The following is a 25,212-nucleotide window of genomic DNA, read 5'->3' as shown; positions in this document are numbered from 1 at the left end:
GTGTGGAAACCTGGCGTGACTGGGAGCAAGCCATTCAACCTGGGTTTTAGCATCTTCCTCTGTCGTCTCTGTGGTCATCTTTGTAGCTCTCCAAATTGGCAAGTCTGTGTGATTGTTCTTGTCTGAGCAAATGACAGCTTGTGTGAAGGAAGCAGGTGTGCCTGTGGCTCTGTGTCTCCCCTTCCAGAACAAACCCCCATTCTTTCCCCCATCTGACCGCCCCCCTCCCAGTCCCCAGGTGAACTGGGGTCCCTGAGCATCTGCCCAAATGCCTGCAGAAGCCTAGGCGCTCCCCAACCCATGCAGGCCACACCCAAGGCCTCGTGAAGAAGCGGGACCGGGTGACGGTCATTAACCGTGTCTCGCGGCACTAGCGACTCTGCGGACAGCTCCCCGACCTTGTCCTTCCGAGCCCAGAGAGCCCCGGGCGGTAAGGCCGGAAGACTGAGCGTCAGAGGCCGCTGGGCTCCGGGTCCCTGCACCGAGGCTGAGTGATGGAAGGGGAGGGCACGCCGGCAGGCTGGGGTATTCCAGCAAACTGCTGGGTCTCTCAGCTTCATAGGTGTGGGGTGAATGTGTGTGTGTTGGAGGAGGGGGGTTCTCCTTTCTAGCCTCCCCTGCGAGAGCCTGACCTAAGGCCCGTCCGCCACTCCCTCCCACCCCCACCCCAGCTGCATCTCGCCGGGGGCCGCCTCGGCCCCTCCTCGGTCCGGCGCCCCTGCCCGGGCCGGGCCAGGAAGCCTCGGTCCCCGCCCCGCTCCGTTAGGCCCGCGCGGCGGCCGGGGGACTTTGGAGCAGAGGAGGAAGCGCGGCGGGGCGGGGAGGTGGGGGTGTGTCGGAAGGCGGCGGCGGCGGCCGGGTTTTATAACCCGCAGGGCGGGCGCTGCGCGGGAGAAGGGGCTGCGCTGCGCACCGCACCATGGGGGCCGCGTCGGGTCGCCGGTGGCCGCCGCTGCTGCTGCCGTTGCTGCTGCTGCTGCTGCCGCCGCCGCCCGTGATCCTGGTGCTGGACCCCGCGTTGCAGCCGGGGAACTTTCCCGCCGACGAGGCCGGGGCGCAGATCTTCGCAGCCAGCTTCAACTCGAGCGCCGAGCAGGTGCTGTTCCAGAGCACGGCCGCCAGCTGGGCGCACGACACCAACATCACCGAGGAGAACGCGCGGCGCCAGGTGGGCGCGCGGGCCCGGGGCGGGGGCGGGGCCCGGGCGGCCAATCACAGCGCGGCGGCCGGGCGCTGGGGGGCGGAGAGTCCCCGCCCCGCGCGCGCGCCCCCGGCCCCGGAGCCGTGGAGTCCGGGAGGGGCCCGCCTGCCTCCTCTCCAGCCGCCACCCCGCCATTCCCAAAACGGTCCCCGTAGACGGGCAGTCGGTTCCCTGGCCCGGTGCTGGGCCCATGATCCTGCCCAATAAGGAAGCGAATGGATGAGGCCACACTGACCCCGAGTCCTCCCAGGCGGCGGCGCCGGGGGTGCCTCTGGGCTGGAGCCGCGGCAGTCTTCGCTTAGGGTGCCCGCTCTGCTCTGGGTTCTCCCCTTCTCTGGCCGCACTACCTTCCCCTCGCTCCCTGTACCTGTCACTTCTCATCGCTGTCTGATCACCCTCTCCTCTCCCTGCCTCTCTTCTGGCGCGTTTCTGCTCCACCGCCTCCCTGAGGCAGAGCCCCCCGCCCGTTTTTCACCCCCAGGGCCCAGTTGAAGGGAGCAGTCCTCCCATCAGCCCCGGTCTCCAGAAGCCCTTGACCTTCCTCCCCTCCCCCAGCGCCACGGCCTCCCCTGTTTACCCTCTCGTGCCCTCCTGGTGCCCACAGGAGGAAGCAGCCTTGCTCAGCCAGGAGTTTTCAGAGGCCTGGGGCCAGAAGGCCAAGAGTCTGTTTGACCCGGTCTGGCAGAACTTTACCGACCCCACGCTGCTGCGCATCATCGGGGCGGTGCGCACCCTGGGCCCCGCCAACCTGGACCTAGAGAAGCGGCAGAAGGTGGGCCTGAGGGGTGGAGGCAGAATTCTCCAGGGTACCCTCCCAGTGCCTACGGTGGTGGTGAGAGGGGTGGTGTCTGGCCAGGAGGGACCCTAGGATCTCTACTGGCCCTGACTGCAGGGGAAGCCCCTGTAAGCAGAGTGGATTCCTGAAGTATTGATTTCCCTGGAGATGGGGTGAGAGAAGTTACTTTATATTAAAGCCAGTGTCATGGAGTAGAAAGCAAAATTCAAGTAAACAATGAAAGATGAAACAGGAGTTTTCAAAGTTTCTCCATAGGTGGTTTGTTTTAAGGGCTTCCTCCGAAAGGTGGAGAGGGTATCAAGGTCAGGGAATGAGAGGGATTTGGTCTCAATCAGGTGGTGGCCGAGCTCAGAACTGAACCCTGCTCCCTAGTTCTCAGGACGCCAGTTTCCCATCTCCACAGGCGGGCTCCAGTGGAAGCGAAACCCGTCCGTTCACATTCAGATACGCTCCGAGTGCCACAGGGCAGTCTTGTCCAAGCCACATCCCCCCTCAGGGCATCTCCCCTCTTCCTCCCGGCGAAAAGAGGAGGGGGCGGCCGGATTACCTCCGAGGGCTGTTCATCACTAACATTTTCTCAACTCTAACTCCCCAGTACAACTCTTTGCTAAGCAACATGAGCAGAATTTACTCCACCGCCAAGGTCTGCTTCCCCAACAAGACTGCCCCCTGCTGGTCCCTGGACCCAGGTAAGGGGCCTGAGTCTCCTGTCTGTCTTCCCCGCCACCCGGCGGCTCCCGGAGGATGGCACATTTCATCGGGGGGTGGAGGGGTAAACCCAAAGGCCTGAACCTCTGATTAGGACCAGAGTGCCTGATGCCCCCACACCCTGCTCCTCCAGGCCTACTGACTTCTGGAATCTCCAGCCTCCAGCCCCAACCCCACCCTCACATGTGCTTTTCCTCCCCCATCACAACTGGCCTTCATGGTCGCCACCTGGTTTTCCCTTACTGGGCCCTCTCATCCCCTCAAGAGCCCTCCGCAGGACTTAGACCCCGCCGTGGCTTTCCTTACAAACCTCCTCCTCTACTGCTGACTTCGAGGCAGCAGTCTCTGAACTGACCCTGCCCACCTGTGTCTCAGAGCTCACCAACGTCCTGGCTTCCTCGCGAAGCTACGCCCTGCTGCTGTATGCCTGGGAGGGCTGGCACAACGCCGCAGGCATCCCACTGAAGCCCCTATACCAGGACTTCACTGCCCTCAGCAACGAGGCCTACAAGCAGGATGGTGAGCACACCCACCCGGCCTCGGTGTGGGCACAACCCTCCCGTCTCCTGTCTCCACTGAGCCCCGAAACGCACAGAGCGGCCGTTACAGTGACTCCCTACACTGGCCCAAGGCCACCCAGAGGGCGGATGGCCAAGCTGGGCTTTAGCCCCATCAGCCTCATGCTGCCCCTCCTGGCACTCCTCCCAGCTGTAGGGCTCACATGTGTCAGGATCTGTTTAGCTGGAGTTGAAGCAACCATAGTTAGAAAACAGCGCAGTCACCGCCAAGCTCTCCTTTGCAGTGAGCAGGCATATACGCTGGCCCTGAGCCAGGAGAATGGCCAGGCGATAGCTGGAGGGGAGGTGCCAGAACCTGGGGCCTGAACTGCACCCCCAATGTCCCCTAAGGCTTCTCAGACACAGGGGCCTACTGGCGCTCCTGGTATGACTCTCCCACCTTCACGGAGGATCTGGAAGGCCTCTACCAGCAGCTGGAGCCCCTCTACCTGAACCTCCATGCCTACGTCCGGCGCGCACTGCACCGCCGATATGGGGACAGATACATCAACCTCAGGGGACCCATCCCTGCTCACCTGCTGGGTAAGGGCCTGGGCTCACCTCCACACATGGCCAGGGTCAGCCTCATCACAGTTCACCTTTCAGAGCATCGCATGGCTCACTCGCCCGCACGTGAACCCATAAAGTCGGTGATCCTTCTCCTGATCACTGCTGTTCAGAGGAGGGCTTAGGATGCGTGAGGGATGTGGCACAGGGCAGAGAGCTAGTAAAATGCAGAGCCAGGAGCCACCCTGAAGGCTTTAGCTCCAGTGGAAGAGGAGAAAGAACCCCACTTTATGCCCCAGAAAGCCAGCCCTGGGGGCCAGTGTCAGGGCTGAGGGAGGGCAGGGACCTGGCAGTCAGAAAGGACCCCAGCCGCATCACCTGGGCACCTTGGCCTCTGCCAGCCCCAGGGAACACAAAGCACTCGGGAGCGGGTGGGACTGCTTTGTGAGCCCAGCAAGCGGGCTGTGGCCCTGCCGTGCCCCAGGTCCAGAGACCGGGGCGCTGTTCCGTGACACGCCTGGGGAAGCAGGCCCTGGCTGGGCTGGGCACCAAGCTGTCAGCTCCCCTCCTCTGTCTAGGGAACATGTGGGCCCAGAGCTGGGAGAACGTCTACGACACGGTGGTGCCCTTCCCCGACAAGCCCAATCTTGATGTTACCAGTACTATGGTGCAGAAGGTGAGCTCAGAGTCAGGCCCTGGCGGGGGCCATGAGAGGGAGTCAGACTCGAGGAGCTGAGGAGCCGCAGCCTGCAGTGTGTGTCCCCACCGTGAGCTGGGTGCCAGTTCTTCCCTCAGGACCCCGCTGGGAGGGGAGGGGGGCAGTAAGCAGCAGGCCACTTTTGTGTATCCGCTGTAGCCAGTAGGGGCCCGGCCTCCGGGAAGGGAGGCCACCGAGCAGAGGCGCTCTTTGTGAGCACAGAACTGACCCGAGTGGGGACCCCAGACGCACACCCGGGGCAGCCGGGGTGGGCTCTAGCAGCTGGCCCCTGACCCGAGTGTGCCCCCCCCACCCCTCCACCCCCAGGGCTGGAACGCCACACACATGTTCCGGGTGGCGGAGGAGTTCTTCACCTCCCTGGGGCTCTTGCCCATGCCACCCGAGTTCTGGGCGGAATCCATGCTGGAGAAGCCAAGCGACGGGCGGGAGGTGGTGTGCCACGCGTCCGCCTGGGACTTCTACAACAGGAAAGACTTCAGGTCTCGATGCTGGAGGCGGCTTGCAAGGCTCCCGAAGGCCGGGCAGCCGGGCCACAGGGAGGCCAGCTCCCAGGCCCATGTCTATCCCAGCTCCAAGACCGGCCGGGAGGCTGGGTCTCTTCTAGGGCTGCAGCAGGCTGCTTTCACTAGGCAGCTCTGACAGGCAGCCAGCCTTGTACCTTGGAACGGAGGGGACAGGCCGGGTGTGGCTGGGGCAGGGTGGAGGTTTGCCTGTTTCCACCAGTTCCTGGGAATCCTGGGACAGCGCCCGCCTGGCTTCATTCCCTCTGGCACCAGCCTCCCTGTGTGTTCTCTGGTCCCCGTCCCGCCCGTCCTTCACCCTCACCCACGCCCTCTCCCTGCCCCAGGATCAAGCAGTGCACGCGGGTCACTATGGACCAGCTGTCCACGGTGCACCACGAGATGGGCCACGTGCAGTACTACCTGCAGTACAAGGACCAGCACGTCTCCCTGCGCCGAGGCGCCAACCCAGGCTTCCACGAGGCCATCGGCGATGTGCTGGCCCTCTCCGTCTCTACTCCTGCACACCTGCACAAGATCGGCCTGCTGGACCAGGTCACCAACGACACAGGTATGTGGGGGTGGAGAGGACCCAGCCCAGCCCACCCAGACCGCGCTGGGTCCCCCAGCAGGACCCCCCTGGTCGCTGCTCCCATCTGCCTGTCTCGTTTCCGCCTCCCTGCCCCACGTCAGGCAGGTCTGGGGATCCACCCAGGCCTTGAGGCCTACCCTGCATCCCAGCTCCACTGCCCAAGCGTCCTCTTCCAAGCAGGACTGCATGGTCCCAAAGGCTCATGCTCCTTTCTCTGCATCTGCCCAGCCTCACCTCCTGCCAGCCTCTCCCCAGGGCCCCCTGTCCCAGCTGGACTCCCCTCTCCCTCTGACCTGTCTCTTCCCATCTCCCAACAGAGAGCGACATCAACTACTTGTTAAAGATGGCACTGGAAAAAATTGCCTTCCTGCCCTTTGGATACTTGGTGGACCAGTGGCGTTGGGGGGTCTTTAGTGGGCGAACCCCCCCTTCCCGCTACAACTATGACTGGTGGTATCTTCGGTGAGCAAAGAGGGATGGAGAGGGGCCTCATCCCAGGGGCCCTCGCCACCTTCCCGGGTACCCTGCCTCCTGCTTCCCTCCTCTCCAGGAACACCTCCCCCCTCCTCCTTATGGCATTCTTCTTTCCTGCCTGAAACACCGTCGGACAGGTGGTCATCCCCAGTTCTCCAGGATGGGGAGGGACGGCCGGTGGGAATGCCTGCTTGGCAGCCTTTTCTGCAAAGGGAAAATCAGCCTGTGTACAACCCTCAGGTCCTAAGACAACTTAACCACATTCTCTTCCAGAACCAAGTATCAGGGGATCTGTCCTCCGGTTGTCCGAAACGAAACCCACTTTGACGCTGGAGCCAAGTTTCACGTCCCAAATGTGACCCCGTATATCAGGTACTGCCCCCAGTTCTGGCACACCTTAGTTCCTTCCCCTATGCTGGGCCCCCATATCCCGGGCTTGTCCCCATCCTCCCCTGGACCCCCAACAACCTGGAATTTGAGTGGGCCTCTTTCCGAGCCAAGCTCAGTTGTCACTTCTCCCCCAAGGCAGCCCATGGTTCAGCCTCTGCCCTGTGGAAGCTAGCTGGGCCCCAGGCAGAGGGCCTCCGCCATCCCCCTCATGCCCCTCCTGTGCCTGCAGGTACTTCGTGAGCTTTGTCCTGCAGTTCCAGTTCCACGAAGCGCTGTGCAAGGAGGCAGGTCACCAAGGCCCCTTGCACCGGTGTGACATCTACCAGTCCACCCAGGCGGGGGCCAAGCTCCGGTGTGTGGGGGCCGTGGGGGGTGAGGGGAGAGCTCAGTGAAGGGTGTACCGGGTGGGGGCACCACCACCACGCCAGTGGAGGGAGCCCTTCTCCACTCCCCCTCCTTTTCTTTCGCTCATCAACTGCTTGGTGAGTGGGCTTTCTGGCTGGCACGCATGATAAGTCGCTCCAGTCGTGTCTGACTCTTTGTGACCCCAGGGACTGTAGCCCGCCAGGCTCATCTGTCCAAGGGATTCTCCAGGCAAGAATACTGGAGTGGGTTGCCATGCCCTCCTCCAGGGGATCTTCCCACCCAGGGATTGAATCTATGTCTCTTCCACCTCCTGCACTGGCAGGCAGGTTCTTTACCACCAGCACCACCTGGGAAGCCCTTCTGGCTGGCGTGGGGCAAGACAAATGTCCCCCTTTCACAGAGCTCCTAGGCCCTGAGACTTAACGCTGCCATTCTTGCCACCCAGTGGGGAGAGAAGTGGCCAGAGGCGGAGCAGGTGGGCAGGACAGCAGCCACAGACGCTGGCCTGAGACCCTGTGCCCACAGCGCCCTCTCTGCCTGACAGGGCGCTGCTGCAGGCAGGCTCCTCACGGCCCTGGCAGGAGGTGCTGAAGGACATGGTCGGCTCAGACAACCTGGACGCTAGGCCGCTGCTCAGCTACTTCCAGCCGGTCACACAGTGGCTCGAGGAGCAGAACCAGCAGAATGGCGAGGTCCTGGGCTGGCCAGAGTATCAGTGGCGCCCGCCGATGCCTGACAATTACCCGGAGGGCATTGGTAAAGCCTGGGGCAGGGTGCCGTGGGTTCTCAGCTCTAGGTTCGGGACCCAGGCCCCCAGTTCACAGTTCCCAATCAGCTTGTCCAGCCAGGCCCTGGCGTCCTGCCTGGAGGGCCAGGCAGCCCCCTGAGCACTCGGCAGGGCCCTGGGATGGAGTGGGCACATCTTTCCAGCCTCCTGGGGAGGGTGTGCCCAGATCTGAGGCCCCTGGCTGGGGGCTGGCTAGCGGGCACACTGCTCTATGATGTCATACTGCAGGATCCGCTCTTATTGGCCGGGGGCGGGGGCTGCAGGGCTCTGCTCTCCTGCGGCCATGGGCCATGGTTGGGCTGCTCCAGGACTGCCTCGCCTCCTCCTCCTCCTGCTCTGCTGTGGGCGCCCCCTGCTGGTCCCCAGTGAGGGGACCACCAGCCAGGGGACCACCAGCCAGGGGACCACCAGCCAGGTGACAGTCAACCAGGAAACAGCCAGCCAGGCAACAACCAGCAGTGAGACAACCATCCGCCACTCAACCACCCATCCCTCAACAACCAGCAGCCCGAAGAAAACCCAGAGCCCAAGTGGGATTGGCTGGGGGGCGGGGCGGGGAGGCCCAGGCAGCGGCAGGAGGGCGAGGGGAGGCCTGTCTGTGTCCCTCTGCTCTGTCCCGCAGACCTGGTGTCCGACGAGGCCGAGGCCCGCAAGTTTGTGGAGGAATATGACCGGAGATCCCAGGTGGTGTGGAATGAGTATGCCGAGGCCAACTGGAACTATAACACCAACATCAGCACGGACAACAGCAAGTTGCTGGTAGGGGCCCCTGCAGCCCAGCACACGCGTGCTCCTCGTCCCACAGGGCCCGTCCTCTGAAACCCAAGGCACTACAGGCTGCCCTCCCATCCCCAACATTAGCCCGGGGGCACACGTTCTCAGAGTTTGTGAAACATCCCTGCGGCCTATTGAAAAGTGTCCAGTTTCAGTTTCAGGTGGGCACATACCCAGTGCCTAACACAGGTTGTCTTTCTTTAACAATCTGTTGTTGGTAAAGGAATAATTTGTGCAGAAGTAAGTGATGCCAAAGTCAGTTTTTAAAAAGACTGAAGGCTCCTGTGTGCCATCCTAGCGAGGGCTACACCTGTCCCCCAACCGTGACCCCCTCCGCGTCTGTGTGGCCAAGCAGAGATCATAACCAAGGTGAGCCACAGAGAAATAATATTTCATGAAGACCCATATGCACTGGCCGCAGCTCCTGTATTCCTCAACAGTCTTGCAAAGCCAGTGACCTTATTCCCATTTTACAGCTGGGACCCTGAGGTTCAGAAGCCACAGAGAGAATGCCAAGCTGCCTCTGTCCCAACAGCATTCAAGATACAGGGTGGGGTTTCCTTCTCTGCCTCTCCCACACGATGTCTTGCTGGATGAGGGCATGTGTACTGCACACAGGACATCACAGACAGTCCGGGCTGAGGAAGGTCTTTATAGGCAAAGGCAGCAACTTGATAAAGCCGCCCCCCCGACACCCAGCCTCTTCGGCTCTCCCACGATGCCTCCTCCTAGGAGCCCTTTCCAGAGCTCCTCCTGGGCCTCATGATAGGGCTCCCCCTGTGCCTGCAGATGGAGAAGAACTCACAGATGGCAAACCACACCGTCAAGTACGGCACCTGGGCCAGGAAGTTCGACGTGACCAACTTCCAGAATGCCACCATGAAGCGGATGATAAAGAAGATTCAGGATCTAGAGCGGGCGGCACTGCCCGTCAAGGAGCTGGAAGAGGTGGGGAACTGGGGGTGGGGTGGGGCAAAGCGGGTGGAGGACCCCAGGTCAGTCAGGAGAAGGCCCTAGCTCAAGGGATGGCATGTAGCCTTCATGCTGCTTCCTCCTCAAGTTGTCAAGTCATGACTTCTGCCCATGTCTGTGCACACCTCCAGACTCGCCTACACACACACCCAGACTCGCTGAGAAGGGAGGGCTTTGGGAGCCCCTTCCCCAACCCATAGCCCAGCAACCCTCCCCCACCTCCCGCCCCACGTAATGGTGCCGGGGCGAAGCAGGGCGCCAGATCTGTAGCTCGCTGCCCCTCTGCTTCCCCCGCAGTACAACCAGATCCTGCTGGACATGGAGACCGCTTACAGTGTGGCCTCTGTGTGCCACAAAAATGGCACCTGCCTGCAGCTCGAGCCTGGTGAGCACACTGGGCAGTGAGCGGGAGGCCCGGGGAGGCTGGGGTGCTGTCCGTGAAAGGGAAATGTTCAGTTCTGACTTGGGAGGTCAGCACGCCCAGGAAACTCGCTTCCCTCTTTTCACCCCTCGGGCTTCTCTGCCACCGCTTAGAACCAGCCCGGCTTCATCTCTGCGCTGGTTCCTCAGCTTCTGCTCCCTCCGGTGCCATCCTCCCTGTTCCACCCTGTACTCCGCCCTTCAGAGCAGGTGTATCTCAAATGTTTCTCTCAGGGGCTTGGACATCCCCTCTAGGCACCTACCTCCCCTGGATCCCACCCCACCCTGAAATTGAAGGGTGCAGACGCCATTCCCACCTCACTCCCTCCAAGGCCGGCAGGAATGGACCAGCTCTGGCGAGTCCTCTTCCTCTCGCAGGAGACTGGCCAGTCCTTCTTAACCTTCCCCCTTCTGAAGGAGTTCAGTGCCGACACCCCAGTACCTGCACACAGAGACCCCCCTCCCGCCCCCTCTGACCCACCTTCCCAGGGTCAGGGAGCCAGAGACATAAACATTTTTCCGAGGAATCTCCACCCAGAAACAGTCTCTTCCTGGCCCTCCGCCCAACTCCCACTTTAGAACAATCACAAATAGAAAGGGAAATGGAAAATAAACAAGAGAGAGAAACAGTTTTCCTAGGACAGGGTTTGGCCCAGGGGTTGTGTATGTGGGTAGGCACGCAAGTGGGGGTGGATATACGTGTGCATGTGTTTGTTTATGGACAAGAGTGTTACAGGGAATGTGGCCTCCACCCCCATCAGTCAGCCCCTTGATCTGGGGCTGGGCTGTCAGATCACTGCTGGTAGTAACAATAAGAGCATCCCCAAAACAGAACACTCACATCAGCAGAGGACAGATGGAAAATTCTCAAAATGTGTTTTCCTCCAAACAAAGCTACCTTGAATGTACCTCCTCTGTGTAGAGTGGATGCTCATAGCGCATCTCAGCGCAGAGCGCAGTCAGCGAGTGCTGGATCCCCGCAGGCCTCCGTCTCAGGCCCGGTCAGGCAGGAAGCGGGGCCACCTTCACACCTGACCCCCGTGCTCACGGCCTCCTCCTCCCAGCTCTGCAAAGGCCGTGTCAGCTCCATGTAACCCTTAACCCGGGAGGCCACTCATACAGGCGTGGCTCTGACAGGACGCGGGTCCAGGTGGTGCTTGAGCGGATCTCTGTACTTGGCCTGCACAGTGGTTATTCAGGCAGTTCAGTTACAGTGTGTGAAAGGCACCCTGGGCCCCGTGGGGATGCAGAGATGAAGGAGGCCCAGTCCCCGCTCAGGGTCCTCCTGCCCCCAGGCCAGCATTATCCCCATCTCACAGATGGAGAGAGGTCAGGAGGAAACCGACCAAGAACCCCCATCTTTTGACCTCCAGGCTATTTCTCCCAGGGAGGGGTTGCCAGGGGACAAACGGCGAGCAGCAGCTCTGGGGCCTGGGCCCTGGGTTTGTGCCCCAGCTTGGCCGCTTCCTGGCTAGGAGACGCAGCCATGCCACCAACACTTTGTGTGGAAGGAGGGTCAGGGCACCCCTCACGGGGCTGTTGTAGCCCTGTAGTTCCTTGAGGTCGCGTCCGGACAGCACTGAGCCTGGGCCTGGCACCCGTAAGCCCATAGAAAGGGCCCCAGCCTGTCTCCAGTTTCCCCCAACCTGTGCTGCCCCTTCCCATCTTCTTCTAGCTCTGGAGGAGGTGGGAGGTGAGCCAGGAGCTGGGGGCTCAAGCCATCCCACCCCTCCCGCCCAGATCTGACCAAGCTGATGGCCACATCCCGGAATTATCAGGACCTGGCCTGGGCGTGGAAGAGCTGGCGCGACAAGGTGGGGCGGTCCATCCTCCCCTACTTCCCCAAATATGTGGAGCTCACCAACAAGGCCGCCAGGCTCAATGGTGAGTGCTCCCTGCAGGGTCACCGGGGCCCTTAGAGGGCTCCTCTGAGACCCAAGAGGTGAGGGGGGCAGTCCTTGAAGGAGACAGGGAGTGCTCCAGGGACGGTCAGGTGTCCAGAGAGCCTGGCCACACCCCCCACCCCCACCCCCACAGGCTACCAGGATGGCGGGGACTCCTGGAGGTCCATGTACGAGATGCCCTTCCTAGAGGAGGAGCTGGAGCAGCTGTTCCAAGAGCTGCAGCCGCTCTACCTGAACCTGCATGCCTATGTGCGCCGGGCCCTGCACCACCACTACGGGCCCGACGTCATCAACCTGGAGGGCCCCATCCCAGCCCACCTGCTCGGTGAGCGCCAGCAAGATGGGCCGTGGTCCGAGGGCAGAGAGCAGACTGGGAAGGGTCTGCAGGGGACACTGGAGCCTGGGGCAGGGGAATGTTGCCAGGCCCGGAGTGGGGTGGGGGTGGGGGTGGGAAGAAGAGCCCTCTACTTGCACTTGGTGCCATGTTTGCTATAGATCCACATGGCACCAGTCACCAGGGATGGAGCAGTGCATAGAGTTCACAGGCCTGTCCTGGGGAGACAGACCTGCCTCCCAGGTCACAGCACCAGGCAGCATGAGGGTGAGGAGGGGGCTGGGAGTGGAAGCTGAGAAGGCCTCCCCAGGAGGGGGCTGTGAACAAAGCCTTGAAGGGCGAGAGGTTCTGACAGCTGGAGAAAGTCGTCATGTCGGGAGAGAGAAGGGTAGACACGATGTTCAGGCAAAGGAGCTGGGAGAGTGTTGCTGTTGTTCACTCGGTTGTGTCGGGCTCTTTGAGACCCCATGGACTGCAGCACACCAGGCTTCCCTGCCTTTACTGTCTCCCAGTTTGTTCAAACTCATGTCCATTGAATTGATGATGCCATCCAACCATCCCATCCTCTGTCTTCCCCTTCTCCACCCTCCTTCAATCCCTCCCAGCGTCAGGGTCTTTTCCAATGAGTTGGCTCTTCTCATCAGGTGGCCAAAGTATTGGAGCTTCAGCTTCAGCATCAGTCCTTCCAATGAATATTCAGGGTTGATTTCTTTTAGGATTGACTGGTTGGATCTCCTTGCAGTCCAACGTACTCTTAAGAGTCTTCTCCACCACCACAGTTCAAAAACATCACTTCTTCGGCTCTCACCTTACATTTTATGATCCACCTCTCACATCCATACGTGACTACTGGAAAAACTGTAGCTTTGACTGTATGGACCTTTGTCAGCAAAGTGATATCTCTGCTTTTTAATATTTTAATTTTTGTCCTTTTTAAAACTAGGTTTGTCATAGTTTTTCTTCCAAGGAGAAAGTGGCTTTTAATTTCACAGCTGCAGTCACTGTCTACAGTGATTTTGGAGCCCAAGAAAATGAAGTCTGTCACTGTTTCCATTGTTTATCTAATTGTCATGAAGTGATGGAACCAGATGCCATAATCTTAGTTTATTGGATATTGAGTTTTAAGCCAGTTTTTTCACTCTCCTCTTACACCTTCTTCAAGAGGCTCTTTAGTTCCTTTTCACTTTCTGCTGTAAGGGTGGTGTCATCTGCATATCTGATGTTACTGATATTTCTCCTGGCAGTCTTGATTCCAGCTTGTACTTCATCCAGCCCGGCATTTCACATGATGTACTCTGGATAGAGGTTAAATAATCAGGGTGACAATATACAGCTTTGATGTACTCCTTTCCCAATTTGAAACCAGTCTGTTTTTCCATGTCCACTTCTAACTATTGTTTCTTGACCTGCATACAGCTTTCTCAGGAGGCAGGTAAGGTGGTCTGGTGTTCCCATCTGTTTAAAAATTTTCCGCAGTTTGTTGTGATCCACATAGTCAAAGGCTTTAGAGTAGTCAGTGAAGCAGAAGTAGATGCTTTTCTGGAATTCTCTTGCTTTTTCTATGATCCAACGAATGCTGGCAATTTGATCTCCGGTTCCTCTGCTTTTTCTAAATCCAACTTGTACATCTGGAAGTTCTCCGTTCACATACTATTGAAGTTTACTTTGAAGGATTTTGAGTTACCTTGCTAGCATGTGAAATGTCCCCTCAACTTGGGGACCCTCATTCTCCAGGGGTTGTAAACTCAGATGCCCTGAGTGCATGAAATGGGCAGTCGGAGACAACAAGGGGTGGCAGGGACTGGGCAAGTAGAGGCCACTGGGTTCCTGTGGCTGTTGGACCATCAGGCCCTGTTCCTGGAGGGCTCCTCACTGTGAACAGAGAGACCAGATGGGGCCACACACCGTTTACAGATCATGAGGGAGACCCCCTTCCAGCTTTGGGTCTAGCTCTTTGCAGCTCAAGAGACCAGCCACCCTCGGTCCCTCTGTGGTGAGACCAGAGAATGCCAGCTCATTGGCTGAGAAACACAGACCCCAAGAAGGAAAGCAGGTGCCCACTGGCCTGGGAGCTGGGCTCAGAGCAGAGCTTGCGCCCCCATCCCATCCTGGCTTCTCATGCACTCCGGCCCTCGCTGGCTTGCACCCATGGGCTCCACTTGATGTCAGCTCAAGCTTAGTCTCCTTTGGGCCTGAAGGTGGTAGTTGCTCAGTTGTGTCTGACTCTTTTGCGACCCTATGGACTGTAGCCCACCAGGCTGCTCTGTCCATGGGATTTCCCAGGCAAGAATACTGGAGTGGGTTGCCATTCCTTTTTCCAGGGGATCTTCCTGACCCAGGGATGGAACCCAGTCTCCTGCACTGCAGATAGATTCTTTACCATCTGAGCCACTTGGGAAAGCTGCTTTACTCTTGTCTTGCCCTAAATGCCGAGGCATCAACCTCTCCTAACGGAGGGCAGTCGGGTGGTTCTTTCTTTTCTTTTAATTTTGGTTTTGTGCTGGGTCTCTGTTGTGACACAGGCTTCGCTAGTTGCGGGCTCGCGGGCCCTCGAACGTTCGGGCTCAGTAGTCGTGGGGTGCAGGCTTAGTTGCCCCATGGCATGTGGGATCTTATTTCCTTGACCAGGGATCAAACCCACATCCCCTGCATTGGGAGGCAGATTCTCAGCCACTGGACCACCAGGGAAGTCCCAGGAGGGTGGTTCTTGCCTGCTGACCACATAAACTGCCCTCAGATGACGTGGACGGGGACAGCAGTGACTGGTCAGGTTGTGATCAGCAGGACTGGGATCTGGTCCCTCACGCTGTGTGATGGTGCCGAGCCTAAAACGCAACACTGTCTCCCCTCTCTCTGCATCTTGGCCTCTGCCTGCCTCCAGGGAACATGTGGGCACAGAGCTGGTCCAACATCTATGACTTGGTGGCACCCTTCCCTTCAGCCCCCAAGATGGATGCCACGGAGGCCATGATAAAGCAGGTCCGCACTGGCCCCCTCCTCGCACCCCTCCTCCTCCAGGGCAGCCCCAGGGCGTGGGGCGGGGAGCCCTGCCCCAGGGGGAGAGGGCCCTCTAATTCAGGAGCTGCTCCCAGCTTGGCCCTCCCCTCGGGCCCTCCCATGGTGGCACACAGTCCGTCCCCACCATCCCCAGCTTCAGCAGAGCTCCGTCTGTTTGCAGGGCTGGACACCCCTAAGGATGTTTAAGGAAGCAGACAATTTCTTCACTTCCCTGGGGCTGCTGCCCATGCCCCCCGAGTTCTGGAACAAGTCGATGCTGGAAAAGCCGACCGATGGGCGGGAAGTGGTGTGCCACGCCTCCGCCTGGGACTTCTTCAACGGCAAAGACTTTAGGTGCGTCCGGGCTGCAGGTCCTGAGCCCAGAGGCCAAGGAGACAAGTCTGAGTCCGAGCTGGGGGTGGAGGGTTCGGAGGAGTGGGCCTGGCCTCAGCGTGGCCACCAGCTTGTGCCAGGGGAACCCCATCCACCACGCAAGGGTCTCCTTGAGCACGGACCAGCTGCGTCAGCTCAGGGTTCCAGGTCACAGTCCTGCGGGTGAGCCTGTGTGAGCTGCCAGCCAGCCTCCCTCTCGGGCAGGCCCTGCGCACAGCGGGCCCTCTCCCTGATGCCTGTGCCTGAGACAGGGAGACACACGGGGGTGTGGGGCTTCGCACAGATCTACTCTCACCTCTGATGGGGCTCAGGAGCTGTCTGCATTTGTGGACAGCGTTTCAGTTACTGCTGTGTATTATGCCAGCCCAAAATCCAGGGCTGTAAAACAACTATTGACTATGCTCATGTTTTTTTTTATTTTGAATGTATTTATTTATTTATGGCTATGCGGGGTCTTGGTGGCTGTGCAAGGGCGTTCTCTTGTTGAGGCAGGCAGGGGCTCCTCTCCAGCTGCAGCGCATGGGCCTCTCACTGTGGCGGCTTCCCTTGTTGCAGCTCACAGACTCGAGTGTGGACTCAGTAGTTGTGGCTCATGGGTTTAGTTGCCCCGTGGCATGTGCAATCTTCCCAGACCAGGGGTCAAACCTGTGTCCCCTGCATTTGCAGGCTGGTTCTTAACCACTGGACCACCAGGGAAGTCTGCTAGTGATTTTATGGGCCAGGGATTCAGGCACTGCACAGAGGAAATGGCTCATCCTGCCTTGCAGTGGTGGAGACCTTTGCTGGGGCAGCTCTGATGGCGGCAGAAGGCTGGCATGGCTCAGCGGGGTTTCGGTCCAGGGCTGTGCTCCTGGCTGTCAGCTGGCTTCCTCGGCTTTTCTCTGTGTGGCACATGCTGGGGCAGGGACACTCATGTGGGTTCCTGCATTCACATGCTGGGTGCCCGGGCTGGCGTGGCTGGAGCAGCCGGGGTCTGGCCGGACATGTCTCTCTAGGAGAGCTTGGATGACCTCATGGGGTGGCAGCCTCAGGCGGTCAGATTTCTTACCCGGTGGCCGGCATCCACAGAGCAAAAACAAAAGCAGCCAGATCTCTTCTTTAAGATCTTCTTTAAGTTAGTCCAGAACTGGGACACGCCACTCCTGCCACATTTTATTGGCTAAAGCAAGTCACAAGGTTCAACCAGTCACAACCTAGGTTCAAAAGATTAAGAAGTTTCCAACTCTTGGGAGAAGTGGCAGAGATGGTGAAGAATCTCTGATGAGAAGAGTGGACTTAGAGGTCCTGGAACAAACCAGGCAGGTTCACTGGCTCCCCTGGCCCTGGGCTCTTCCTTTAGAGGCACAGAGACCAGACCTTCAGGGTGGGGCGCAGACAGACTCTCAAAGGTGAGGGCTCCTTGGGGAACCTCGCTCGTACAGGGAGTCCTAACAGAAGGTGGGCAGACCCCAACTTCATTGCTACTGGGGCAGCTCTTTCCCCTCACCATAGAATAAAAGAAAAAGGGGTCCACTGTGCTGAAAAGCTCTGGTTAGATCCAAGGGTGAATTTCCTCGGCTCACAAAAGGTGGAAAGGGAAGTGGAGCCCCTGCTCGGACAGCTCGGCAGATGTCCCATCAGTCCTGGCCCTGAGAAAGCCCGGGGTGATCTGCCTGCTGGCATCGGACACGTGGGGTGCAGAAGAGCCCAGACACCACTGTTTCCTTCAGGAAGCCTGAGACCAGGGAAAGACAGACCGTGAGAAGAGGAACCACAGGACCCACGTCCTGGAAAGTCACTGAGCGTGACTGAGGGTCCCCGTGCCTCCAGAGCACATACCTCGCACAGTTAGAAAGCCACACACACAGCAGTGCAGGCTCAAGGTGTTCAGGGGAGCTGGAGGCAGGGGAGGGGCCTGGAGGACCACACTGTAGGAGTCTCCAGTCCCCAGATCGCCTCCATTTCTCCTTTTGGTTTTCCTCCCCGTGATGCTGTGTCCCTCGCATGTCGCGGTCCTGGGGCCCTGCTCTGCGAGCAGGCTTAGCCGCTGCCTTTGCCCAGGGCTCCTTGTTGTCTCTCTCCCACCCCGTGCTCCAGGATCAAGCAGTGCACCTCAGTGAACATGGAAGACCTCGTGGTGGCCCACCACGAAATGGGCCACATACAGTACTTCATGCAGTACAAGGACTTGCCCGTGACCTTCCGGGAGGGCGCCAACCCCGGCTTTCACGAGGCCATTGGGGACGTGCTGGCCCTCTCAGTGTCCACCCCCACGCACCTGCACAAGATCGGCCTGCTGAGCAGCGGGGACGGCGGCTACGGTGAGCGAGGAACGGGGAGATCCAAGCAGGCAGTGGGGCCAAGAAGGGGGCATCGAGCTTGGGAGGCAGAGAGGAGACTCCGTGGGCCACAGGCAGTGCCAGGACAGAACACAAGGAGCCAGGGGACAGCCAGCGGGGAGGGCAGGGGGGAAAACCCCTCCCAAGAGGCGGGTCACTGGACCTAAAGAGAAGCAGGTCACCCCGCCTACTCCACCCATTCCACCCACTGCACACCTGCTCAGCCCACTGCTAGGATATGGCGGGAGGCAGGCCTGGATCTGACATCAGGCTCCCTTCTCTTGGCAGAGGAAGATATCAACTTTCTGATGAAGATGGCGCTTGACAAGATCGCCTTCATCCCCTTCAGCTTCCTCGTCGACCAATGGCGCTGGAGGGTGTTTGAAGGAAGTGTCACCAGGGAGAACTACAACCAGGAGTGGTGGAGCCTCAGGTTCTAGAGCCCTGCTGTAGGGTGTGGGCCGGGGGTCTCCATGGGGTATATGCCAGCACCTGTGTCTGTGTGTACCTGGTGTGTCTGCATGTATGGTGTCTAGGGGTGTGTGTGTATGTATATGTGTGTCTGTGTGTACCTGGTGTGTGTGTGTGGCATGTGTGTGTCTGTGTGTGTGCCTGCATCTGTGTGTACCTGGTCTGTCTGTGTGTATGGTGTCTAGGTGTGTGTGTGCTTGCGTCTGTGTATACCTGGTGTGTCTGCCTGTATAGCGTCTAGGGGTGTGTGTGAGCGATGGGGTACCTGGGGGCAGTGACTCACAAAGGCACGGCTTGCAGGAATTGTCAGCACCCTGTGCAGGCCCAGGGCAGGCACCATATTGCAAATCAAGAACAGCAACTCTCCCAGCTTGATTCTTCTCAAAAAGTGAAAGTGTTAGTCACTCAATCATGTCTGACTCTCTGTGACCTCATGGACTGTAGCCCACCAGGCTCCCCGTCCATGGGATTTTCCAGGCAAAAACACTGGAGTGAGTTGCCATTCCTTTCCCTAGGATATCTTCCCAACCCAGGGGTTAAACCCAGGTCACCTGCATTTTTGATGGATTCTTTACCTTTTGAGCCACAAGGAAGTGCTGATTGTCCCCAAACCCTCCCTCTAATGTGTCTTCCTCCTCCACAGGCTGAAGTACCAAGGTGTCTGTCCCCCACTGGCCAGATCTCAAGACGACTTTGACCCAGGCGCCAAGTTCCACATTCCTGCAAGTGTGCCTTACGTCAGGTACCGGGAAAGGGAGGAGGGCGTTAGGAGGGGCAGCGCCTCCGCATGGTGTTCAGACACCTTTGCTACCCCTTCCAAGAGCTACCTGCTCCAGGAGCTACTGTCAGGGCAACCTGGGGACCCGTGTGTGGTGCACTGCGTCTGGGCCTCTCACCTGTAACCACTCTTGTGATACCCTGAGAGCCCCCGCCCTCCAGACGGTTAAAAACAGAAACTTCACTATAACCAGCTAATGGTTATAAGACCTTGGTTAGTTAACATGAACCATGACCCACGGCCAGACCTTGCCCTGAACACTATTTTTTCATTTTTACAGCACTCTGTTCACATATTTCCTGTGACATAATTTGAGTTGTACCTGGGGACCTTCTACCCACTGGAGCTAGGATTAGAGGCCCAGCTGGATGGAAGCCTGTATTGTTAGGGGCACGGGGTCACAGCCTTGGGATTAGACAGTACAGGTTCAAATCTCATCTCCATGACTGTTCCCTTGAGTAAATCCCTCCATCTCTGCGAGCACCAGCTTCCTCACCTGTGGAATCCCATTTCATAGGATCGTTGCAAGAGTTCATATCTTAGCACACAGTCTTAATACAGAACACACTTGGGAACTGGTGGCCGTAACCCACCATCATTAAATCACTGTCTTAAATGGAATGTGGAAACACAGCAGCGCCATCAGTTGTGCCGCCACCGCGTGGATGCCACCGCGTGGATGCCCCCCGTCAGCCCCTCTCCCTCTGCGTGCTGCCGGGAGCACTGGCTGGGGACTGGGAAGTGTGATTCGAGGAGCCGGAGCCCTCCCTCGAGGCAGGGATCTGGGGCAAAGGGCCCCTGTGCTCCCCAGAAGGCCAGTGAAGGAGGGCTTATGTCCATCGTGCCCAGCCTTCCACCCCAGCACGTGCCGCAATGTCAGCACAGTCAGGACCTAATAAATAAGCATGAGGTGGGTAAGTTCTGCGCCCGAGTCCAGGAAGGAAGAGAAAGCCTGCTCAGAGGCTCCAGGGAGCAGTGGGGGGGGGGGCAGGGAGCCAAGGATAGTCAAGGGCACCTCCACACAGGCCTGACCAGCCAGTGTGCCAGGGTGACCTGCAGAGAGACCCTCCGCCCGCCTTCCCAACGGGCTTCTGAGCTCCCGAGCTGGCACTCACTTTCACACAGAAGCCGGCCCACGTGATGGCTAGCTTCCCAGCTTAGCACAGATAATTCTCCAGGAGGGAGCAGGCAAAGTGATCACCCTCCAGATTCTGACCAGCAGCCTTGGCAAAGCACATACAGGAAAGGCAGTGCACATGACTTGTGCCCAGCCTTCCCGACTGCGCTGCTGGTTCAGGACATTCCAAACCTCCCCACTTTCAGAGAGGCCGCCCCTCCTTGACCGGCAGACTTCTGCAGGGAATTCCCACTGCTTTGGGATAAAGGAGGTCATTTGGGCTGGCTTCCCTGCCTGGTCAGAAGCATGACCCAGTAGGCAACACCTCAGGGACAGAGATGTCGTTTCTGTGTCCCGGAGCAGCCCGCCACATCTCTGATGGGCTCTGCCCCACTCTGCCTCACCCATGAGCATCCCTAGCTCTAAGAGTCTCTCCCAAGATGCTCCATGTGCAGGTAGCTCTCTGTTGAGAGGCGGGGAAGGAGGCCTGGATGACTCTGCAGTCCAGGACAGGCTCACCCTGACGTCATGGCAGGCAGCGGGAAGCAGGGTGGCTGGGGCTCGGCGGCGCTGCCCCCAGCGCCCACCCCAGGCCTCACCTGCCCTCCTGCAGGTACTTCGTCAGCTTCGTCATCCAGTTCCAGTTCCACCAGGCACTGTGTCAGGCGGCGGGCCACCAGGGCCCTCTGCACAAGTGTGACATCTACCAGTCCAAGGAGGCCGGGAAGCTCCTGGCGTGAGTCTCCTCTGGCCTTGCTCTGACCCCTGTCCTCCCCACGATGACCTACTTCCCAGTGGAGCTCTTCCAGGAACATCTACCATGGCCTCGGCCCGGGTCACCCTTTCCCCAAAGCCCCGGACCCGCCCAGGCCCTCAGTCCCGGGGGGAAGCGGAGGCTGGGAGGTGGGGTGGAGACAGCGGATGTGAGACTGGGACGGGCTGGGGCAGGGAGCCTCCCAGCCTGTCCCTCTGACTCGGTTCCCCTCCTGGGGCTCCCCCAGGGATGCCATGAAGCTGGGCTTCAGTCAGCCGTGGCCCGAAGCCATGCGGCTGATCACGGGCCAGTCCAACATGTCGGCTGCCGCCATGATGACCTACTTCAAGCCGCTGCTGGACTGGCTCGTGACGGAGAACGGGCGGCACGGGGAGAAGCTGGGCTGGCCTCAGTACAACTGGACGCCAAACTCGGGTACCGCCACCCACCCCCCTGGGCCCCAGGGCGGCCCCGGGGCTCGCTCAGGGCTGGGGCCCTCCCAGGTTAAGGCAGGTTGGAGTGCGGCCTCCGCGCTCAGGGCTGGGGAGCCAGCGGCGCGCCCGGCCCGGCCCAGCGCCCGCTCTCGTTCCTCCCCGCCCAGCTCGCCTGGAAGGCCCCGTGGTGGGCTCCGGCCGCGTCAACTTCCTGGGCCTGAACCTGGAGGAGCAGCAGGCCCGCGTGGGCCAGTGGGTGCTGCTCTTCCTGGGCGTCGCCCTGCTGGTGGCCACGCTGGGCCTCACACAGCGGCTCTTCAGCATCCGCCACCACAGCCTCCGCCGGCCGCACCGCGGGCCCCAGTTCGGCTCCGAGGTGGAGCTGAGACACTCCTGAGAGGAGACCCGGAGGGGCCCTGCGCTGCTCCCGCCGCGCTCCCCAGCCCCGCCCTCCTCCTGCCCCTCCCCCTCGTGCCCCTCCCCCTCCCGCCCCCTCCCCCGCCAGTGCTCCGGCCCTCGGGCCACCATGGCCCCTGCCCCCTGGTCCCCAGAGACCCAGAGTCCCCCTCACGTGGCACCCTCTCCCTGTCTCCCTGTGGATACAATTAAAGGTCCTGCCTTCCCATCCGCGTCTGTGTCCCTCACGGGGAAGCCAGGGACAGGACGGAGAAGCTCCCTCGCTTCTTGCCAATGAAGGGGGTCACTTCTCGGGGGTCTTCATCTCTTTCCAAGGAGAGGCTGGAAAACACCCCCTAGCTCTGGCCCCAGCCCCACCCAGCGCCCAGGCCAGTACCCCCTCCAGCCTGAGCAGCTGGCCCCCGGCCTGCTGTGGCAGGCAGGCCTGGCCAGGCCTGGGCACTGGCCCAGGAGGGCTCTGGGCGGCAAAGGGGGAGCAGACATTCTGGGCTGCTGGAGCCCTGCCCCCGCTATTCCCATAAGCGGTCCAGTCCCCAGACGGAAGGCTCCCAGCTGTCTTCTATTCCCTGGGGGGAGCGCCTTGCCGGCTGAGGGCACAGATCTGGCCCGTGCCTGCCCCAGCTCCATGTCCACTCATACACGTGCTCAGAGCCACCGGAGTACTGCCCACAGGGCCCAGGGTCAGGACCCTTTGCCCCAGCCGGGTAGAAGCAGGTGCCCACGCAGGGACTGACTGCGGGGACCACCCCTGCCCATGCCCCCAGCGCACGCCCTCACCCCGAGCCTTTCTCAGAGGCCAGCCTGGCTTTGAGGGAGTATCATTTTGAGGGACATTTTAAAATCTTTTATCTAGATGTTTATTGTAGAAAATTTAGAAAATAAAGAAATGTGTAAAGAAAAGCCTTTTATATCAACACCGAGAGAGAAGCACTGTTGACATTTGGTATATGTATTTCCAGCCTTTTTTCCTCAACACTATATTTTAAATCTGATCACACTGTATTTACAGCTGTGTAACCTTTTTCCAGGTAGCATGACTAGACTGTCTTTTTCTTAATATTTAAATGCCAAACCTAATGGTATTTTTTAATGGCCAAAGCCTGGCCCCCCGGGAGGACCCTTGGCCCTGTGCTTTGCAGATAAGACTTGGCCCAACCCTAGTATCTGTCCCCCTAGTATCCTTTAGTTCCACAGCTTTTGCCCCCACCCCCCTCCAGTCTCCAGCTGCTGTTGTGTCAGTGTGTGTGTGTATCTGTGTGTTTGTGTGTCTGTTAGTATGTGTGTCTGTGTTGGTGTCTGCGTGTTCCTGTGTCTGTGATTGTGTGTATCTGTGTTTATGTGCCTGTGATTGTGTGTGTGTTTGTGATTGTATTTGTGTGTGTGTAGGGGGGGCACATAGATGCAATCGTGCAGGCCTATTCCATGGGTCAAGATGTGGAGTTGAGGTATTCCGGATTTGCAAGAGAGTGGAAGTTTATGATTACTTGAGACAGTGGAATTTATAAATATAGCCTCTAAATAGTTCCAAGCCTTCTACCACCCAAGACTTCTTTAATGACCCCCCTCCCCAGCCTGATGTTTCAAAAGCTGTTTGGCAGACAGAGTTCATTGTCATGACCGCCTTCCTATCTTTATAAGCTTCAGGGGTTCCTGCTGCCTGTCAGAGCCTGTGGGCAGCACTCAAAGGTCTGAGCTGCAAAGAAGACTTAACAGCTTTATCCACGAGGGCTTTTGAAATATTAAAAAGTTTAGACTCCTGTTTCTGCCTCCCTGGATGATCGAGGTGAGGCCATGCCTACCTGGGGGATAGCTGAGGAGGTGGTGACAGCAGGAAGAGGGGCCATTCCAACATTTTCTGCCAGTGACCTGAGAGCTGAGCCCTGCCCAAGGCTGCCCGGCAGGGACCAGCTCTGATCCATGCGGGCCAGAAGTGATGATGGTTTGTTCAATCTCCGCACCCTGCCTCATGCTGCCCCCTCTGGCTCTGTAGGGAATCGACTGGCTTCAGATTAGGCCCAAGTCAAATCCTGTCTCTGAATTTGACCTTTGAGCCTCCAATTTCACGCCTGTAAGATGGTTGCTATGATGGTTCTTATGAACCCTCTCATGATTGCTGCGATTGGTCAGATGAGATAATGTAGAAATTCCTGGTGCCTAGTTTCCTGATCATCATCTCCTGAAAAAGATTGCTTTGTAACTGCCTCCTACTTCAAGCATCCCCTCCAGTCGCAGCCTGAGAGAGCTGGAAGGGCAAAGTTAGACCAGCCCCTCCCTGAAGGGATGGAGAAAACTGCCCAGAGCAGCTCACTGCGAGCTGGATAGACGTTCTTCACAATTCCTTCCTGTACCATCAATGTCCTCCCGCTGGGAGTGCAGTGGGCTCGTTCACCTCCGGGCCTGGGCTTCCTTAAGTTCTGGAGACGTTCAGCTGTCACCTCCTTGTCCTCTTCAGCCTCCTCTCCGGGACTCCTGCCAGGCCCTGCTGGGAGCTTCCTAGTTTGTCCTTTGTCTCCTCATTCCCGCTCGTATTCCTCATCCCTCTCTCTGTCCTGCACTCCAAGTGATTTCCCTGGCTATATCTTAGCCTGTGCATTGAGAAGACGACTTTTCCAATTTAATAACCATACTTTTTAGTTTTGCACGTCTATTAGTTTGAGACCCCCAGTGTCTTCACAAAAGTCTATTCTAACTTCACAGATCCTCTTCCTTCTCTTATACTTTTAAAGACCTGCTTTTTTTTTAAATTGCTGTAATATATACCTAGCATTTACCATTTGACTTTTTTTTTTTTGGCCACGACACAGCATGTGGGATCTTAGTTCTCCACCCAGGGATCAGACCCATACCCCCTGCATTGGAAGCACAGAGTCTTAACCACTGGACTGCCAGGGAAGTCCCCATTTTAACCCTTTTGAAGTATACAGTTCAGTGGCATTGAGTATATTCAATTACTGTGCAGCCATCACCATATCTATTCGAGTCCCCGTCTCTTGGGTACACATCCCAAATTGAAATTCCTGGGTCACAAAGTAATTCTATACTCTGTTCCACAGTGGCTGCACCATTTTAGTACCACCAGCAGTACACAAATGTTCCAATTTCTGCATGTGTTGGCATCACTTGATGTTTTCTGTGTTTTGTTTTTTGGAGTTTTTTTTTGTAACAGCCATCCTAGTGGTATCTCAGATTTTGATTTGTATTTCCCTAATGAATAGTGATATTGGACATCTTTTCAAGTACTTATGATCCATTTAGAGATAATCTTTAGAAAGATATCTAGTGAAGTCCTTTGCCCACCCTTGAACTGGCTTGTTTGTTTCTTCACTGTTGAGTTTGGGGAGCTCTTTATATATTCTGGCTATTAGTCGCTTATCAGATCTAGGATTTGCAAATATTTTCTCAAGTTCTCTTGCTTGCCTTTTTACTCTGTTGTTGGTGTCCTTTGACATGCAAAAGCTCTTAATTTTAATGAGGTCCAGCTTGTCTGTTTTTTCTTTTGTTGCCTATGCTTTTGGTATCATATCTGAGAAATC

The 25,212-nt window shown here is 58.2% G+C and overlaps 1 protein-coding gene and 1 long non-coding RNA gene across 4 annotated transcripts; one reads left to right on the top strand and one right to left on the bottom strand.

Annotated features, from left to right (window-relative positions):
* Nucleotides 1–919: 919 nt before the first annotated feature.
* On the top strand, nucleotides 920–21,709 carry LOC120866954 (angiotensin-converting enzyme). Of its 3 annotated transcripts, XM_040245027.1 has the most exons (25): nucleotides 920–1,168; nucleotides 1,806–1,973; nucleotides 2,593–2,686; nucleotides 3,081–3,224; nucleotides 3,614–3,805; nucleotides 4,348–4,445; nucleotides 4,794–4,966; nucleotides 5,335–5,558; nucleotides 5,897–6,041; nucleotides 6,327–6,425; nucleotides 6,673–6,795; nucleotides 7,354–7,565; nucleotides 8,219–8,355; nucleotides 9,160–9,318; nucleotides 9,640–9,727; nucleotides 11,503–11,646; nucleotides 11,800–11,991; nucleotides 14,882–14,979; nucleotides 15,179–15,351; nucleotides 17,467–17,690; nucleotides 17,997–18,141; nucleotides 18,823–18,921; nucleotides 20,688–20,810; nucleotides 21,076–21,263; nucleotides 21,430–21,707. In XM_040245027.1, exons 1-25 carry the CDS (start codon nucleotides 920–922, stop codon nucleotides 21,657–21,659), a joined length of 3,921 nt encoding a protein of 1,306 aa, XP_040100961.1. In that variant the 3' UTR covers nucleotides 21,660–21,707. The 3 variants fall into 3 exon arrangements, with proteins under 3 accessions (XP_040100961.1, XP_040100962.1, XP_040100963.1); XM_040245028.1 differs by lacking the exons at nucleotides 920–1,168; nucleotides 1,806–1,973; nucleotides 2,593–2,686; ... (1 more) ...; nucleotides 3,614–3,805; nucleotides 4,794–4,966 and having other exon boundaries at nucleotides 4,350–4,445; nucleotides 21,430–21,709; XM_040245029.1 differs by lacking the exons at nucleotides 920–1,168; nucleotides 1,806–1,973; nucleotides 2,593–2,686; ... (7 more) ...; nucleotides 6,673–6,795; nucleotides 7,354–7,565 and adding an exon at nucleotides 7,582–8,126.
* LOC120866955 lies at nucleotides 16,486–18,000 on the bottom strand. Its single transcript, XR_005721777.1, has 2 exons — nucleotides 17,209–18,000; nucleotides 16,486–17,104 (listed from the first exon to the last, which is right to left on the bottom strand). It is a non-coding gene; the product is annotated as an uncharacterized LOC120866955 (long non-coding RNA).
* Nucleotides 21,710–25,212: the final 3,503 nt, after the last annotated feature.

This window comes from Oryx dammah, unplaced genomic scaffold, assembly GCF_014754425.2.
Source record: "Oryx dammah isolate SB20612 unplaced genomic scaffold, SCBI_Odam_1.1 HiC_scaffold_8, whole genome shotgun sequence".
In the NCBI taxonomy this organism is placed as follows: domain Eukaryota; kingdom Metazoa; phylum Chordata; class Mammalia; order Artiodactyla; family Bovidae; genus Oryx; species Oryx dammah.
The sequence above is the reverse complement of the archived record's forward strand: the minus strand, read 5'-3'. Positions and strand labels throughout refer to the sequence as shown.

What these genes read in the sequence shown, in the direction of transcription:
- LOC120866954 (XM_040245027.1), top strand. Translation starts at nt 920, where the DNA reads ATGGGGGCCGCGTCGGGTCGCCGGTGGCCGCCGCTGCTGCTGCCGTTG. An exon ending in CGGACAACAGCAAGTTGCTG is followed by an intron (nt 8,356 to 9,159) that starts GTAGGGGCCCCT and finishes CTGTGCCTGCAG; the next exon opens with ATGGAGAAGAACTCACAGAT. An exon ending in CCGTCAAGGAGCTGGAAGAG is followed by an intron (nt 9,319 to 9,639) that starts GTGGGGAACTGG and finishes CTTCCCCCGCAG; the next exon opens with TACAACCAGATCCTGCTGGA.